Source organism: Schistocerca piceifrons, chromosome 8 (genome assembly GCF_021461385.2).
Source record: "Schistocerca piceifrons isolate TAMUIC-IGC-003096 chromosome 8, iqSchPice1.1, whole genome shotgun sequence".
Classification (NCBI taxonomy): domain Eukaryota; kingdom Metazoa; phylum Arthropoda; class Insecta; order Orthoptera; family Acrididae; genus Schistocerca; species Schistocerca piceifrons.
In genome coordinates, this window is record NC_060145.1 from 472389660 (window position 1) to 472408110 (window position 18451).

Below are 18451 nucleotides of genomic sequence, written 5' to 3' on the forward strand. Positions count from 1 at the left end.
GTTAAGTCCCATAGTGCTCAGAGCCATTTTATTTATCTCCACGACACGTTTGAAAGATTTAAACCTCCACCATTTGTTGGATTTACATTTGTTGGTGAGACATTTGTGTGTGTGTGTGTGTGTGTGTGTGTGTGTGTGTGTGTGTGTTTTACGATCTTTTTGAGGAACTTGTGGCACTGTCTACACATCGTAACACAACACACACACACACACACACACACACACACACACACACACACACATGTCATACTTACAAATCTAACTGCACCTGATGATGGAAGTTTAAACCTTTGAAACGCGTCGTGGAGATAACTAACAGTGACTGGTAACAATAAACTTGTTGTTTCACTTAATGTCAATAACAGTCACGGTATAGTCTAACGTAAAATGTTCGCATTTAAATTTGATCACGGTATGGTGACTGATGAATAACGATGGTGCAGGGCAGACACATTTTAAACGCGGTTAATTTGTGCCGCGATCACAGGACATCGCTTATCGCGCTTTCTGACTGAGATTGGTGCACTCGGCCCGAACCGTACGACAGTTTGCAACGATAGCTAGCGAATGGCTCAGCCGACCAGCTACTACTATTACTTGCCCGCGGCGCTAAACACAGGGCAAAACAAGCCAGTGTTTGGTCCAGGCGTGCAGTTTTACTTATGCTTACAATTTGCCGACGCTATTCCTTGCTAGGCTCGTTTGTAAAACTAGGCCTGTACCGTGATACTCGGACGACCTGTAAAAGGAGCTACCTTACAAGTTGCAGAAGTGTTTCCGAAATTGGAAAAAACACTGTGAGAAGTGTATAATATCTGACGGGAAGTATTTTGAAGAAGGTACCGTGGATGTAAGCGAATAAGTAAAATTCTTTCCAAAAAGTAATCCTTACATATTTTGAGACACACCTCGTGTTTTGCATGTAGATGAAACAGCGAGGGAAAGGAGGCGGAAAAAAAAAAAAAAAAAAAAAAAGGGATCGCCGAGCAGCCGGACGGCGGGCGTGCGGTCACGTAAATGGAAACTTGTGCAGCGCGCGACTCGGCGGCGTCGCCGGCGTCAAGTTATAAATATTGACGCGCGAGAGCCGGTCGCGAGAGGTGGAGGTGGGGGCAGCCGGGCCCAGAGCCCGCCCCCCCAGCCTGGCGGGCGGGGGCAAAAGAAGACGGACGAGGAGGAGAAGAAAAAAAGGACGGCTAGGCAGGGAGGGAAAAAGAAGCCCACGCGTCTCGGCGCCGGGGGGAGGCGTGTAGGGCGGTGGCGGCGACGGCAGCGGCGGCGGCGGCGGCCGAGAGGAGGCGGCAGCCGGGCCCAGAGCGATCGCCGTGCTGGCAGCAGCAGCTGCAGCTGCGGCGTCCCGCGGCGGACTCCTGCCGGCAGAGCGCCGCGCGTCGGCCGTGTCGGGCCGCTGTCCCACTACTCGTGCCCGCCCGGAGAGGGGAACCCGCGGCCGCGGGTATCGACCGGCAGCTCCGCCCACTGCGGCCAATGGGCGCGCGAGCAGCGCCGTTGCCATGGCGACCGTGGGCGGCGCGTGCGCGGAGCGCTCCCTCCGCGGGCGGCCCGGACCGCCGGCAGCGCCAACCGCGCGCGCGTCACGTGACTCTGCCCCCCCTCTCGCTGCGGTCCCCCCGCCCCACAGTGGTGGGAGGCAACAATGCGTGAGTCGTGGGGCTGCGGGTCGGCAGGCAGTTCCGAGGCGCAGGCCGTGGCGAGCGACACACGCACCGCGCACGACGCACCGCGCCAGCCCCACCAGTAATCAGCAGCCACAGCAGCAGCAGCAGCAGCCGCCGGGGACCGCCGAGCGCGACCGCGTGTCTGCCGCCCCCACCACGAGCGAGCGCCCCGTGGACGCGACAGCGCCGCTGTCGTGACGGACACAGCTCCGCTTCCGCAGCCGACGACTCCGGATCGAGCGGCGAGCGACAGGACCGCAAGGAGAGGGACGAGTGTGAACAGTGCGGACACGTGCGCGCGGTGAATGTGAACCTCGTGCCGGGCGAAGCGCGTGCAGCCCGATGCGGGCGCGCTGCAGCTGCTAGCCGCTCGCCGCGCAGCAGCCAAGACGACGCCGACGCCGACGCCGACGCCGCCGCTGCCGCTGGCGCAGGCCGGGCCGGGCCCCTCGGCCGCCTCGAGGCGCCGGCACGCTCCCGCCCCCACAGCCGCCGCTGGCGTCGTGGCGACCACCGCCGCCGCCGCCGCCGCCGCCGCCGCCGCCGCCGCCCCCGCCGCCGCCTTCCTGGGCCTGCACCACGCGCACCACCACCCGCACCACGCCCACGGCCACGCACACCACCACCACCCGCACCACACGCCGCCCCACGCGCCGGGCCCCGGTCCGGCACATGCGGCCCCGGCCGCCGGCTGCTGCGCCCTCACCGCCGCCCACAACATAGGTGCGTAACGTCAGCCCGACCCCCCACGTCACACACGTGGCTCCGCATGCATGTCCTGACACGTCCCAGTGTAGGTAAACACGTGGCCCCTGCCGCTATTTCTCCCGTACTGTTGCGCACAGCAGGGGCATGCGTGTCCCCACAGGGCCTAATACTTGCGCCTCCACCATTTTCTCCAGTACGGTACATAAATAGTGTCAGCATCGTCAAAAACAAACGTGCGCTCTGAACAGTGGTTTCGCATCCATTCCCTAACCCGTTCTAATGTGCCGTCCCAAATATAGATGCTGCTAGCTTATACAAGATATTACGACACAAGTGTGATCCACAAGCACCAATAGTTGGGCCTCCACAATTGCCTACGCTTTGGTTAATAAATTCTGTTAACATCTTACTAAACACACATGTGTGTTATGTCTTAACGATTTCAGACACCAGGTTACTAAATTTGCTAACTTGTCGTATCCTGAAGGTACATTAAAATGTTCATTATAATAGTTTCGTGTGACGTGACACGTTATGTGAGAATTTATACTTCCGTATATACATTTTAATCATTATTGCCATGACTGGCATTCTGAGAAGTCTTTAGCAAACGAGCCCATCGTGCATGCCTTCGGTCTCCAAATCTCTCCACTGCATTTCTAACTTCGCTGTTGTCTTAAGAGTCCGCCGATCAAAATTGCTCGTAGTAATTTCGTAACAAATTTCGTGACCTTACACGTTGCGTATGATTGTTGCAGCGACGATAACGCTTAACAAATCATGTTGATTGTGGGAGCCAGACATTTCTCCACACTGGGGACGATTGTACCATTAGTATTTATGGGAAAGAAGACGGTCATGCAGACATTAATATCAATAGGTACGAAAGTTACGAAGCAGAACTCCGCTTCCGCGGTTGAGGTATAACATTCTATTATTAACAACGTGAAGTTTGGGTCGATTTTGTAATTTTTTTTACCGTAATATCTGAAAACGCCGATGCACTCATGTCTGTAATGCACTTAGGGGAATGATAGTTGTAAATGTGTGTGTGTTCGTGTGTGTGTGTGTGTGTGTGTGTGTGTGTGTGTGTGTGTGTGTGTGTGCATGTATGTGTGTGTGCGCGCGATAATCGTTAGCAAGTGACTTTGACATATGTGTGATATCCAGGGAAAATTCTAACTATTGCATATACATTCGCAAGTGAATTATTCGCCTCCCTGTGACACCCACCAATTTCACAACAGCCTGTCAGGAAAGAAGTTTTAAGCGATTTCCGTAAGTGTTGGTTTATACATGACCCGTTGTTTGTACGTGTGTTATAAATGCGAGTGAAGTTTCGAGGGATTTTTCATTGACGACGTATTGAGTAGAATTTATCTTGGGGTAAATTTGTGGACGTTAGAACGGGGCAGAAAAAACACATATATTTTTTCACTGCTCTGTACACTAACGCTCCCCAAAAAATGCGCTAGATATTCATCTATGAACTTCCCAGCTTGCTTAGAAATTATTTCCTTGTATCCTGTCTTTCGACATGTTATGCCGTCATTTGTTCACCCGAAATGTTGTAAACGAATAGCTGATGAAGTTCTACGAAGGCCTACGATCCTTTTGGCTTTCGTAGGAAGATTGGAGGCAGGTGGTAAACTTTTCGTTTCACTACTAGAAATGCATACAGGTCTGTTTGTCGCGTGTGACTAAACTACAGAAGTAGGGAACACAATTTTTTACAGGCACTAAATCGTATATAGAAATAATCGGATGAATACAGTGACGATACGTAAATTGCGATATTTGCTTAAATGGGCTCTGACATTTATAGTATGCATTTAGCTATCCTAGGCAAGTATAGACAATTGATAATATATCGAAACATTACACTCAGAAATGATTCCAACAGACATTTCTTGTTTGCGTTAGTAATACCGACAAATAAGAAGTTATCTAAATGAAGTCTCAGTAAGTTAGTTGCCAAGTTTTATTCACCCTAAACGTTAATACGTTGGAGTTAAAAATCTAGCAATAATTCAAGAAGACCTAACGAGACACCTTGATTTTGTGCTGTTGCTAGACTAATAAAAATGCTGAAATTTACCTTTGCCGTAATTTATACATACTTTGTTGTATTTTTACTGAGGAATATATGTCGTCTTTCTGCGCAACTAGGTCTTATTGGGAAAAGATGTTTATTTTTACTCCTATCATGAGTCAAGGCAAAGTTTTTCTAATATATTTGATGAAGAACGTATGTTATTTAAGAACCTAATGCTTCTTAGAACAGCGTGAACTCTTGCAGCAAGTAGGTATTCTCTATCTGTAACTTTTCGGTTAGTTTCCAAACCATTAGGAGAACTATTTTATTTACCTTTTTCCGATTGAGAAAACAACAAGTATCGGCGTACTTCGGGAACATGTCGACTTCTAAACACAACATCGGTGAACGTTTCTGCATGAAGCGGCCTTACAATCGGTTCTCAGATGTAGATGTACGACAGTCTTGTCTATCAAGAGGCAACTATGAAAACATTGAGTGAGAATGGATGGAACACCCAATTAATTTAATAAAGATAAGTTATGGGTGTCTAGGGTGTACACAAACTTATATGTCAGACGCGAAAAAAAGTTCATAGCGTTACTACAACATTAAATTAGATGCAGACGTCAAAGCATGAAAGTCAAACTGTCAGTTCTTCAGTTATCGAGTTGCTACTACCCTCAGATTCACTAAGAAATGTGTCCAACGATCAATTCCAAGTTTCCCAAGTTTGATCGTTCTTTAATGTTTCATTTATTTCGTACGATAAGTGGCCTCTATGACTTACTACGGCTGTGTATATTCCGGAGATATTATGTTACTGAAAGAATTTCCTAAAGAATATAGATGTATTTCTGATCTCCTTACAAAGTTTTGAAATTTTAAAATGTCTATAAACAAAACTAAGTGTGTTATAATTGTCCTTATTCATGGAAAGATTAATTAACTGTCCAATTTTCTTGGAGTTCTGTAGAGCTATGATACTGCATGAGGAGGACTGCCTCTATTAGAATTGCTTTCTCCTTGAATATTTATCTTACATTCTATTTTCACTGTCACTCTGTGGCACGCTGAACATTTCAGTGAGAAATCTTAGCTAAGCATTCCTAACAACACTGTGCACTCAACTAAAGACGATCACATGCTTTTGTTTAACATGAGTGCTTTTCTTTTATTCGCAATTTTCATCGATGAAGTGCAAGAAAGGTGTTACATGAGAGGTGTACCACCCACCGTATTTACTCCAACCAAATCTGGAAAGCCGCTGAACAGTACGAAACTTTTTAACTATGTACTCATAAGCAGAAGTTTCGGTAGTAAAACGACGTTTCTAACGGATCACTTATATTTACAACATTCAGTGACATCATGGACTCTTGGGCATGTTGTGACAATAATATTTGGTTTAAAGCACTTGGTAGCAGCAATGTAGGATCTGTCACGGTATGCTATGTTCGATTTAATCGGCGTTTTTGAGTTAAAATTATATTTCAATAATGTGATCTGGCTTTTAGAAATACACTTTTTAATGTTGTGCTATATATCCAGATTTTGTAGGCTATCTAAAAAAACGTTAGAGAAACTAGGTAGGCTTGGTTAGCTGCCCGTCCAAAGAGAGTGCTAAATGTTATAGAAAAATAAAATGTACTGATGCAGATGTCTCTGCTGTAAAGAGACAAATGCGCATTATTTTGAAAAAACCCTGTCCAGTTAAAGTCCCCACGAGCCAAGGCATTTACAACCTTCTTCCTTTAACATTTCCGTTCTGAAATAGACAAGTATGAAGCTCCTGAATCAGTTTATAATGAACAGAAGCATTGCGCGGTTTATTGCCCTCGCAAATAACGTATTCAAATCATAATTATTTTATTTAATGCTCGTTCTTCTTCCCTGTTATCGTGCGAGTGCATTGTAAATAGTTTAAATAACTTCTTAGACCAAGACTTGCCAAGACTTAAGCACGCGTTTCAACAGACTACAAACAGGCAGTCGCTCGGAAGAGACATGAAAGGTTCACTTCACTTGCAAGTAAAAAAAAAGTAAAGATATTCACAAGACATTTCACTGTTGGTGACAGCGTTCATTCATAGATCAACATGAAAACTGCTGTCTAACACCAAAGTAATTTTAACACAAGTTGTGACTTCATCTACTACGGCATGGCTGTAAGCCTTCTCGATACGGACAAACATTGGAAAGTAAATTATGTTTTTCCATTTTAAACAAGAAGAACAACCAAATTACACACTGCACTTTGGTTAAAAAAAGAGTATTTGAAGTTTGTATACTTAGGCTAAAAAAAGAGTCTTTGAAGTTTGTATTAACAGCTCCATACTTTGCAACACCGCATGCTACCTTTGTGCACCATAGCCTAATAGAATACTGATTTTCCTGTCCAGTTTCTGTGAAAGCCGCAGCACTCTGCCACATCGTCGGGTCTACTCCCTTTGAAAAAGAAAATTGATCGAAGTGCGTAGCGGTACACGAGTTAACATCGTTAAGAAACGTCTGGTCTTGTGTAACTCCCCTCACTCTCGAAAAGCAGACATTTGTGATAGGAAAACATGGTTCCATATTAAAACTTGTGTGCTTCTAGGCAGCAATCTGACACGAATTTCAAATGCGCTCATTGCTTTCTCATGCGGTCTGTAACACATTTTATGATCTACGCTGATTTTTGTTTACAAGAATTTCCTTTTAAAAAACAGTTAATTTATCGTTCTACTTCCGTTTCTATTCTTTAGGTGCAAAATGTTATTTTCTCCGTTAGTTACTCAAAAGTGAAAGTTCTCTAAACAGTAACAGCTAATTACACTATTATGAATGGAAGCGGATATTCTATGACTGAATCATTACATTCGAGTGAGTCTAGCAATTTTTAAACGATGATCGAGACATGCCATTGTCATGACTTTTCCACTTGGATTTACAAATGTACAAACATCTTTAATATACTTCAGCATATAACTGGTACTCACACAAATAATTAAAAAATTAATAAACAATTTACACTCAAAAATGATGTTCATATTTTGAATAAAAAAACGTAATGTTCAAGAAACTTCAAATACTGAGGACCGTTTGAGGGTGCAATAACCTTTTGAATTCAGTCGACAAGTGTTAGATTTGTTTATAATGTGGTTCACCATTTCAATTCAAGTAGCCTTATTGGAACATTTCACGACATTTATGAGGAATTGTTTTGTGATCATGTGTCGCATTACCGTCAATGTTCCATTTAACGACCTCTGTGCAGTTGACAAACAACTGCCAGTCACAATTTCATATATTGTGACAATAAATGATTAACCAGCATGATTTCAGCAGTAGCACAAGGAGCTAAACAGTAGGCATGTAATAATGCCGTACCGAATATACAAATAATGACGTCCCTTCCTTGTCACGGATACCATTCTCAGAGTGGGCGCTACATCACTCTAATCGGTGAAAACGGAACTTTTATAGACTCGGTTTGTTGTCCGCCCGTCTCTCCGTCTGTTAAGACACTTTTTCCTCAGGAGCAGGTAGGGGAACCAAGTTGAAATTTATGTCAAAATAAGGTTTACGGTCCCTTTGTGACATAAAAGACTAAAGCTTCTAAGTCGATGCAGTCAAAAGATACGGTCCTTTATCTAACATAGTTTGATACTCGCCGAACTTACATATCAAAAGTTATAAACGAACTATCGGTAGACATAATTAAGTTTGTACGAAACACTCAAAGCACGAATCCAACTAACACTTGTTCGTTTTTTTTTTTTTAATGAAGATTTTTTCCGATTGCCCAGTTATACAGATTACGTTACTGCAGATGTGCTATACATCTAGGAAGTGGCTCGCTACCTTTAAGGGATGGGGTAAGGAGATACATTTCAGCTGTGCCCGGTAAATGGGTTGAACTTTGTACAGGAATATTTTCACCAGTTTCTCGTTCGAACAGGCAATGGGGATATTATAGCGTGACTCAATTTATTTATGCATGTTACACTGCGTTGGTGGACTTAACAGTCGATATTTTTTCTTGGTGAGATATGCTTAAATTTCTTTTTCGGTATCATTTCGACCGAAATATTATTCTGACTAGGAACAGACATGTTAAGCGTTAATTATAAGCACACCAGGAAACAAAAGTAGCAAACAATGAGACGCAATATTCCTCGGAGGTAACCGAAGGTTGCGATAAGATCGCACCGCGCAGACAGCAACAACTGTCAGTCGTTTTCTCAGGTATTTCGCTCTGCACCCTCTACAACTTAATTCTGTTTTACTGTACATTTCACAGCCAAGTTAGCTAGCTCTGCATGCCTTAACTCATGTTCTACTTACCACCCGGTTTTACTAGCAAGGGTATCTTATAGACAACTTTCCTCGCCTACTCCTTTCACTGCATCTTCGTTTTATACTTCGCATGTTCACTTCATTTCAGAATCACGTTTACTGGGATAAAATCATTGTCTCTTCATCCAGTATTCTCCATGCGTTTTGCTTTTTTCCACGGGGGAATACTTCCGAAAACAAAAAGTTTTTGGAGTCAGGGCCTCACACTAACCCAACTATATGCCGTTCTGAGCTATTTTTGTAAAACTGCCACACTTAATTCCTTATTGATCAGTTTCAGAGGCGATCGGAAAGAAAGATAGCTATTTCAGAAGAAAGCATTGTTAAGCTGCTTTGGCTACTGAGTGCGCTTTTACACGACCCAAACCTAGCAAATGAGTGTACTAGCAGTACTTCCTCCATGTGTGGTAACTACCGCCTTTCTCCACGATTTTTGTATTTTACATCATGCCACGTATTAACTCCGCAATATCGTGCTAGTCAATACAAAAAAGTCCATTTTTTCTACTCGAATGCCTAATTCCAATTGATTGCGTCTGCTTACGTTGTGTGAAGTCAAAAGGCTAAAAATTCTACCTTTGACTGAATTAATATTATAATTTCTGTATTTGTATATTCAGAGGAAAATTCTTACTTTTAGTCCTGTATTATACATCAATGAAATTGTCAAGGTCGGCAGTTTTTCCTCGACCGTCGGTTGCTCTCTAATATCTTTCAGCAATAGAGGTTCTTCTCTTTGCAAAAATTCTTTAGCATTCTCCTTTTGTCTGACTGTCCGGGACGCTGGGTATTGCATAATACCAAAACAGGCAGTAATACATCTTGCAGACTGTAGCGAATAAGTGTATTTCTTGCTGTCTTTGGTCCTAACACATCATTTCCAAAATAAAGAAATATATTAGTATAGAGGTAATAATTCAAATGTTTTCAGTCTGAGTGTCTGCAGCTGAAGATATCTTCGTCTCGGAATTATCATGTAGATGATTTCATTCTTAGAGTTTTTGCTATTAGTAACGAATGTTTACGCAGCTTCGAGACGTTTGGAATTTGTATCCGTACTTTCGTCTCAGATTTGGGCACTGTACCTCCTTTGTTAACCCCTTGTCTCGAGATCTGCTACAGTTAACTGTGATTCAGTTAACGCTATCTAACAAATTTTCTTATTCTACTGCGTAAGAGATAGGAAGGCTGTTGTTTCGTTGTGCAACCATTGAGAACCTGTGTTGCAGACGTGTGCAAATGCCACACTGTTTCCCTCATATACTGGAGTAATAAATAAGCCTATACCGCGACTATGTAAAAAGTACTCTGTTTTCCACTCTTGATTTTATGCTGCAAACACTATTGATTGCAGAATCGGGTTGTCTCTTGACGTGCACCTTTTCGGATCCATATTCGTTGACATGTCGACCTGCAGTGCATTAAGACGACAACGTTTTCCCCTCCCGTCGTGAGGAAACTAAGAAAATAATAATAATAATAATAATAATTGAGAAGCTTAACAATTTTTGACCTCTGAAAACCAGAGACTGGAATTTCGCTTTGTTTGTTCCCTATAACCGGGCAACACCATGTAGAGTCGTACACGGAAAAATCACTTGGACAGAAATGTAAGATTAAGACAGAATTCGGAATTGAATTACCTGTGTCACTATCACTGCCCCAAGTACTGATAATCGAACAACCACCAAGATACTAAGTTGTTGACAGGAAGCGACCACATATATCAGACTTATGACAGACTGCACTGGCATCGGTATCTCATAGATTATACAAATTGACGTTGGTCTTTGAAACACGTCACGCAAAAAAATGATAGCAGTAGTGGCTGGCAGTCGTCATACTGCGAAATGATAATTGCTGCCTACTAAGTAAAGCATTAGTCCATATACTGGATATGCCACTAAGTAAACTAATATTACAGATTCTGCAACAGCCGCGAGCGAATTACTGGCCAGGCCGCCACATTTATTTATTGCTATTTCATCAAGTCTCTACAGCAAATCTTTTAACACCCAAGCGTCAATTTATTACAACCAATTATTTTTCAAATTACAAGCGTAAAGTTATTTGTGGCAAAAAAAATGTCTGACGAAAAACTGACTGTGTAATAAAATAGAATTTAATTTAATTGCTATAAACATTCCGACTAATGATAAGAAACTAAGTCGCATATGTTTTAAGGTCTCTCTTTTGTATGCTAGAATCTTTCAAGGTGTCATGTCGGTCTCTTTTAAGGCTTCATGACTATCTAGGGAAGACTTCGTACGTTGTGTCACTTGCCGTGCATCCCAAACAGAGTTTTAGCGACAGCGTAGTAGTAGGCTATATAATATAGCGGTATCCTTCGGTTGTTTCGTGTCTCTGCACAGCTCTAGTCATCATCAAGTACGTGCAGGTTATAAAAATTCCATTCTGTTCGCTCCTGTACAAAACAAGCAAAAACGTACTGGCAACATTTACATACAAGCTAACATTTATGGCTGGAGAGAGGTGAGACAAGAAAGGAGCGAAGCTACATTCTTGAAACTCTGCGTGCAGTTGTGTCCATTGCGGCTATAGTTGTGGGACTCTCAGAAGGTTATAGGTACAAAACCTTGTCAAGTGACTTGCTCGCTAACGTCTGCCATAAGTGAATACATTTCCGAGAGCCGTTTCTCAATTTTAAACTAAACATTTATTATTTTATTCATGGCTGCAGTTTTCAGCAACGGTAGCTCTATTTTTTCAGGACGAATTTCAGTCATGAGTTGCAAATAAATTTCATCACGCTTTACCGGTTTCGACAAATTTTAATATCCATAATTATGGATACTAAAAATATTTATAAATATATAAATAGGGATTTATAATATCCCTAACATTGTAGGCATCTGAAGATGACTAATCTGTCGAAACCGTTAAAGCATAATAATATTTATTTGCAACTGATGACTGAAATTTATCCTGAAAAACAAAACAGACATTGCAAATGCAGTGTGCCCCGAGTCGGGTTAAGGTGTTTCAGACGTTGTCTTCACCTGATATCAGGGAATATGAAACGAACTCTTGAATGTTCGTCCCACTCACGCTACCCTTAGCATACTTCCCAGCTTTAGGATGCCTTTAGCCGTTACTCTGAAACCTGTAATTTCACAGGCGCTGCTCAAGCGGTCTCGACGCTTCCACATATCTCACGGTTTTATCGTGTGGGCGCAGTCCAAGAATCAAAGACAGCTCTGCAGTCGGTGTGGTGCTGAAAGTTCCGGAGATACTTGCCCCAGCAGACTCGTGTTAACTTTACAGTGGTTGCAGCTGTACTTAACGATGACGGCGCGACACACACGCTCCCCGTGCAGTGGGACTTCATTACAATCTGCAGCGACGCTATGGGCAATCAAACTGTGGCTACGTGTGCCGTTAAGTTTCTTTTCTCATCGCTATCTAGACCTAGATAACTGCGTATTTTCATGTGGCAAGGGTCTTATCGACCATATGCCTGTTGAACGATTCTCTTCCACTTCTTCATATCGAGTGCCCTGTTTGTCAGTTTAGTGTTGATATTCATCCTAGTTCTGTTTTCCCGCATGTTATCTCGCCATCTAATTCTGGGTTTTCCTCTTCCTCGACTCGTTCCATGTAGTCCCGCAGGATTCTATTCTAGGCAGTCTATTCTCCGCCATTCTTGCTATGTGACCAGCCCAGGTCTGCCATCTCTTCATTAGAATTTTGACTAGGTTTCGGACAGCTCTCTTAATTCTTACTTTTTTGCTTATCCTCCATTCGGTATTACTTTCGTCAATTAAGTACACAAGCCCATAACTTTTCCTTTCGAATGTTAAGAGTTTTCCTTCATATTCCCTTCTGAACATTAATGCTTCACATCTGCATAATATTATCCGTACAACAGGTAACTGAAACGAGCGAATTTTGAAGTTAGTGCTAAATAACCTTTCCCGTGCGATATTGATATCTGCTTCTAGACGGCATCTGTTTGTATATCCGTTTGGTTGCCTTCACTAAAAAGACTACCTGAGTACTTCAAGTGACCAACTGTATTGAAAAAACTCATAGATAAATCACTTCGAAGTGTTTTACTTACGACCAGATATTCTGTCTTTCCTTGATTCACACATAATCGTGTTTCCTCAGCGGTTTTGTAATAATTTTGCATCATTCTGATTAATTATGTTTTACAACTGCTTATTAATGCTATACTATTTGAGTAGGCTAGTCTAGTAATGTTTACCCTTGCAGTTGGATTCTTTGTGCATTAGTTTCAATACATTCCCTACCGAACTTACGTCAGACGAACTTCAATAATGTATGTGAACTGTCGTCCCCTTGTCTCATTGCACAGAACATTTCTTTTTATTGGACTGTCATGCACGTTAACAAGAGCATATATATAATTTGTCACTCGCGCATCACTCCTACGATTGCACGAATGCGTCATACGCTGGCTGCTCCGGCTTTGATCTGGAGTTAACAGACGCTACAGTGAGGACGTCATCAGCGTAGGTAACCGTTCCGTCCACTGTGTCCACCCGAGTTAAAAAATTCCAAGAGATATCTGCAAGGGTACATCACCTCTACACCGACGTACCTGCTCTGCAGGTAGTGCATACCTCGCGTCATACGAGATCTCGCAGCAGTATCAGCTGTCGCCTGTCATTTTCGATTAGCAGGTCGAGGGTGGGAAAACGGCTGCCTGTATGCTTCTGTACACACCCCGGTCTCTCTCATCTCATCCCCATAGTCCCTTCACGAGGTATACGTTGGCGGCAGAAAGATGATCCCAAAATCTCCTTCACATACAGGTCTCTAAATTTACACAAGATAGTTCCTCGAGAACCATATCGTCTTTATTCTTAGAATTCTCATTTCAGTTCCCCGAGCATTTCTGTTCCACTTCCGTGTGGCTACACAGACCTGTTACGATCCTAGCAGCGCGTCAGTGAATTCGTTCGATGTCAGGATAGAGAATACAAATACTGGAATAAAACTCTAGAATTGCTCACATTAGCGTCTTGTGTACCATTTCCTTTTTAAACAATGCATTTTCCGAGAACCCTTTCAACAAATGTAAGCGTTCCTTCTGTAATACTGACTTTGCGAGATCCTCCCATTTCACATCGTTTCTCAAGTATTACCCTAAACATTTGACGTAGGTCTACTCAAGATGTTCTCCAATAATCTTGTAAAGCCCCTTTACACTGGAGCGAACGGAAGCGAATGCGCATTCGCAGACGATTACGCTACCATTTGTTTGTATCTGTGAACAACAACAGCGAATTGACGCTGCGTTATTTTTTTTTAGCGCTAATAATTACCACACAGGATACAACACTATACAGGGTGTCTACACCGAAATGCTCTATTTTAAATTTTCTCCCAACACAAAAATAAAAGACATAAATTTACTTCCTTCTCAATAATAAGTTATATGTCAACTTATGTTTCAAAAGAAAGTTTACATCAAGTCAAAACACTTTCACTTTAGTGACGCAAGGAATGTCTTACCGGTATTCTGTTTCCACCCAGATCCATTGCAGCATGTTAGGATGTATAGTACGAAAACTTCCACAAACCGAGTACGGACGTCTTGGAAGGTCCCGCACCGCAGCGGCGAATACCCTATCCTTCACGTAGTCCCAGAGACAAAAATCCAACGGTGTGTTGTCAGGAGAAGGTGCAGGCCAATTTACGGGACCATCTCGCCCAATTCAACGTCCTGGAAATGTTCGATTCAGATTGTTCGCGACATCAAACGACCAATGAGGTGGAGTATCATCTATTTGAAACCAAAAGGTTTTTTTGCATGTCTTCAACCTCGGAAAAAGCAAACATCTTCAACATGTCTAGGTACGTCTTTTGGCACATTGGAGGTCACACCACACGTTCACTTACGAGTTATCTCGCACATTTTCACTGATACTCTCTGGACTCTGTGACCTCAAAATGCGAACACGATTATTCAGAGATCTAGATACATGAAATGTGGCCTTCTCAGAAAACATTACTCGTGACAAAAAACCAGGATTCCAGTCGTTTTGGTTAGTCATTTTACACACAAACCCGTATCCCCGTTTCTGCCATCAGGCTTTAGTGCCTACAGAATCTGCGCCTTGTATGAATACAGACGTAGCCGCTTTTTAAGGACCTTGAAAATAGCTGCCCGCGCCATGTAAAATTGATTTGCGTAGACTTCGTTGCGGCGCTTGGCGGTCACTGTCAAACTGTTCCTCGGAGACACCTTGACTCCCTGCATGCCGCTTCAGAATGCTGCCGGTATCCAGAAACACCCTATGCCACGCTTTTATCCGTCTGGCGTCTCGTGCTACTTCCTAGTAAACAAAACGACACTGCCTTTGTACTATAATTACCTATTTAAACTCTGCCTACCAAAACGCAGTTTGTGCTTTCTCCTCAACTGACACAATTTTTGCTTGTACTGACAACAAAGAAACAATGAAAACGCGCCACTCGTTGACAAAAGTTAGGCAGCAACATCGTATCATTTTGCACCCAACGGCAAGTCAGACCTTGAAACTAAGGAAGATGCACTGTTTTTAAACCACCACACCTCAAAAACAGGGCATTTCGGTGTAGTTACGATGTATAGTTAGAGACACGGTGCAAAAATTTTATATTCAGAGAGGATTGTTTTACAAGACGACCGCACTATTTTCGAGGAATTAAGGAAATTGGTGTAGGAAAGGAAGTCTAATTTAGGTGTCTCAATCTGTATGTAAAACATGAAATGCGTGGACGTTGTGCTCGTAACACTGAAGTGCAGCTGCAACTTTCTTTACAATTAGTCCGAACTCAGCACATATGTCGGCTGATGCTTTCCGCTGGTTTGTCATTACAAGTCAGGGAGAAATTTGGAAGTAGACCACTTATCACTGACGATCAGCACACCCTCAATTAAAGACCAGCATTTACACTCTGCTTTTTAGCAAACCGAGGCACTTACAGTGGTTTTCGTTTCGCGTTTCAGTAACTACCACATCACAGATAGTTTCTGGTGGTTGCAACGACGTACACGAAGCACTTCAAGAATTTCGTTGCAGTACGTATAAGAAAGATAATTGGAGTAAAATTTGATTAATACATAGGCCTATCACAAAGACAACTTGATAAAATCTCCTATATACTTTGTTAGAAAGGAGATAGCGTGATCCCAGGTAAACCATTTCTATTTGTAATCAAAAACCTGGAACATAGTAATGCTTCAAATATGTAATTACACATGCCATGAACTAAACTGTAGGTTCTCTTGTGTATTTTTAATCAGCATAATTCGCACTTGTTTACTTTAAAGGAAGTTTAGTCTGATTGTCCTTTTTAATAAGAAAAGTTAGAAAGCTTGTATTTGATCAGCCCGTTTCCGCCGGCTGCACTCATCTGATGAATTTATCATACTTTTCATGTCCCCTGTAGTACCTTTGGGTGTTTCAGCAATTCTACCAGCCATATTCCATTTCCTTCGGCACTTGTGCTGTGCATTTCTTGGATCCCATAGACACCTATAATACAGCAAAATTACATCTCTTCACAGCAACATTGCATCTCTTCACACCATTCCACCGTTCCCGCAACTCGTGTCAAAAACTGAAGCATCTTTTTTTTAATTTCAATTTAGTGGGTTTCAGCCATCTCAATAATGGAAAGACGATAGGGCCGTGTACTGGAGACGATTTTCTTGTGAGTTACGAATGCGAACGTAAGGACAACACACACTCCATCGCCGAGCGAAGGAAAAAGCTGAAGTAGACAAGACACAAGACGAAATTTTTCTGTGCTGCTAGCACTGAAACGGAAGCTTGATTTTACGGTTCGCTAAAACCGAATGTGAACCGAACACGGCAGAACAGCGTTTGCTCACTGCCAAGTAACTTTTTTGCACGTTCGCTTGCTTTTTCTTTGGTGCAAAGGGAGGCTTATCAAAAAATTACTAAACTCTCGTAACGATTCCATTTGGTATCTGTTCGCTGTTCCCGCCAATATGAACATTTTGGGAACACGTGCTCCTGAGTACCTCCATGGCAAACGTTATTAATAACATTTGAATTATTTATCGCCTGGCTCCAGAGGTTTTCCGGTACTGGTGCTCTTGTAAATATTACTAATGTTTAGTAATACGGTTTTTAATGGCTGGTGCATTTGTTTTATCGGCTAGAATTTGTCGTATTGTGGTCTATCTAGCAGTTACAGCTTTTTGGAGTAGTTTATATAACACTGGCCGTCTTTAGTTCTAACCTCACAATTTTGAACTGAAATTAGCGCATATGGATGATGCTGAGTCTAATTTTGACACTAACACACTGGGTGATTTGCTTGAAGAACTTCACTCTAGAAGTTGCAGCAGAATCTACGACAACCTCACAGGAGAAAGATATGCCCATTTTGTCCTTGGAGCATTTTGTAACCGCCGCTTACAGCACAGATTGTAATAACAGCGTCTAAAGCAGATGACTCTCTCTGCGTAAAAGACTCGTAGAGCTATAATAATTTGTAATTAGAACAGAATATAAACTATCTCTTCTTTTCTAATAACATTTCGAGCAATTAAATTAATATTGTAGGATAGGGTATAAACATGACATTTTGTGCTTTTTTGTGTGTAACATACTATTGGAAATCTAATACTTGGAATTAACTAGCACGTAACCTACAAATTACCACTTGAAAATAGATACCAACAGCGATAATCTCATTTAATAACTTTATTTAGCTAGTCACAATCTTCAGGCGACTATACACGAAACTAGATGTCATCTAAGTCGTTTGTGTTGTTGCAGTGATTATTGCATACCACCGTCCGCACCCGGTAGCTGAGTGATGCCGGCACGGTAGCTCAGCGTGTTCGGTCAGAGAGCTGTTTGGCCTCTGTAATAAAAAAAAAAAAAACTGAGTCCAAGGATCAACAAACGAACTTGAGTGGATGTCATGTGACATCCGCAACGACAAAAGTGGTCAGCGCGACAGGATGTCAATCCTAAGCGCCCGGGTTCGATTCCCGGGTGGGTCGGAGATGTTCTCGGCTCAGGGACTGGGTGTTGTGTTGACCTAATCATCATCATTTCATCCCCATCGACGCGAAAGTCGCCACAGTGGCGTCAAATCGAAAGACTTGCACCCGGCGAACGGTCTACCCGACGGGAGACTCTAGTCACACGACATTTTTTTTTTTTATTGTATACAACTGATTTTCGTGGACTTTTTCTCGGTAGACGTGACCATTCACATTTCTAACGACAATGAGGCTCCCAAACTAGTGCTAAATAAAATTATCAAATAAAATTAAAGCGCACACTCCGCTGCAGAGTGAAAATCTCATTCTGGAAAATTAAGGCTGTTCGTACCTATTCTCCTCAAGTCTTCGACCAGTCGCCGTCCCATTCCGTCCAACAAGGGGGAATTATAGAAACTATAAATTATCACTTCCTTTGAATAAAATCTGCAGTAGTGAAATTTACGATGGTTTAATAGCAACGTAATATTCCCCTCCCCCCCTCCCCCCCATTAGCGCTCTAGGTTTTAACAGATGCCATCTTTACGGTCGTAATATCTGGCCACACTTAGAGCGAACGTTCATTACAGTAAGCGGACATTTTGTCTCTGTGCGTTCTCTCATTGCCTAGTCGTAGCTCGCTTGCGCGTGGGCGGCAAACGCACGCGCCGAGAGAAAGCCATGCAGTGG

General features: G+C 42.7%; 2 protein-coding genes across 2 annotated transcripts in view; one reads left to right on the forward strand and one right to left on the reverse strand.

Moving 5' to 3' along the window:
• Positions 1-1009: 1009 nt before the first annotated feature.
• On the reverse strand, positions 1010-1516 carry LOC124712467 (translation initiation factor IF-2-like). The gene has a single exon (XM_047242763.1). The coding sequence runs from the start codon at positions 1514-1516 to the stop codon at positions 1010-1012; it is 507 nt and encodes a 168-aa protein (XP_047098719.1).
• Positions 1515-18451, forward strand: part of LOC124712468 (LIM/homeobox protein Lhx5) — a 477246-nt gene continuing 460309 nt past the window's right edge. Inside the window, exons 1-3 of the mRNA XM_047242764.1 lie at positions 1515-1839; positions 1901-2007; positions 2114-2402. Coding sequence (XP_047098720.1) covers positions 1515-1839; positions 1901-2007; positions 2114-2402 — 721 coding nt within the window. The remainder of the gene's footprint in view (positions 1840-1900; positions 2008-2113; positions 2403-18451) is intronic.

What these genes read in the sequence shown, in the direction of transcription:
- LOC124712467 (XM_047242763.1), bottom strand. Translation starts at nt 1,516, where the DNA reads ATGGCAACGGCGCTGCTCGCGCGCCCATTGGCCGCAGTGGGCGGAGCT.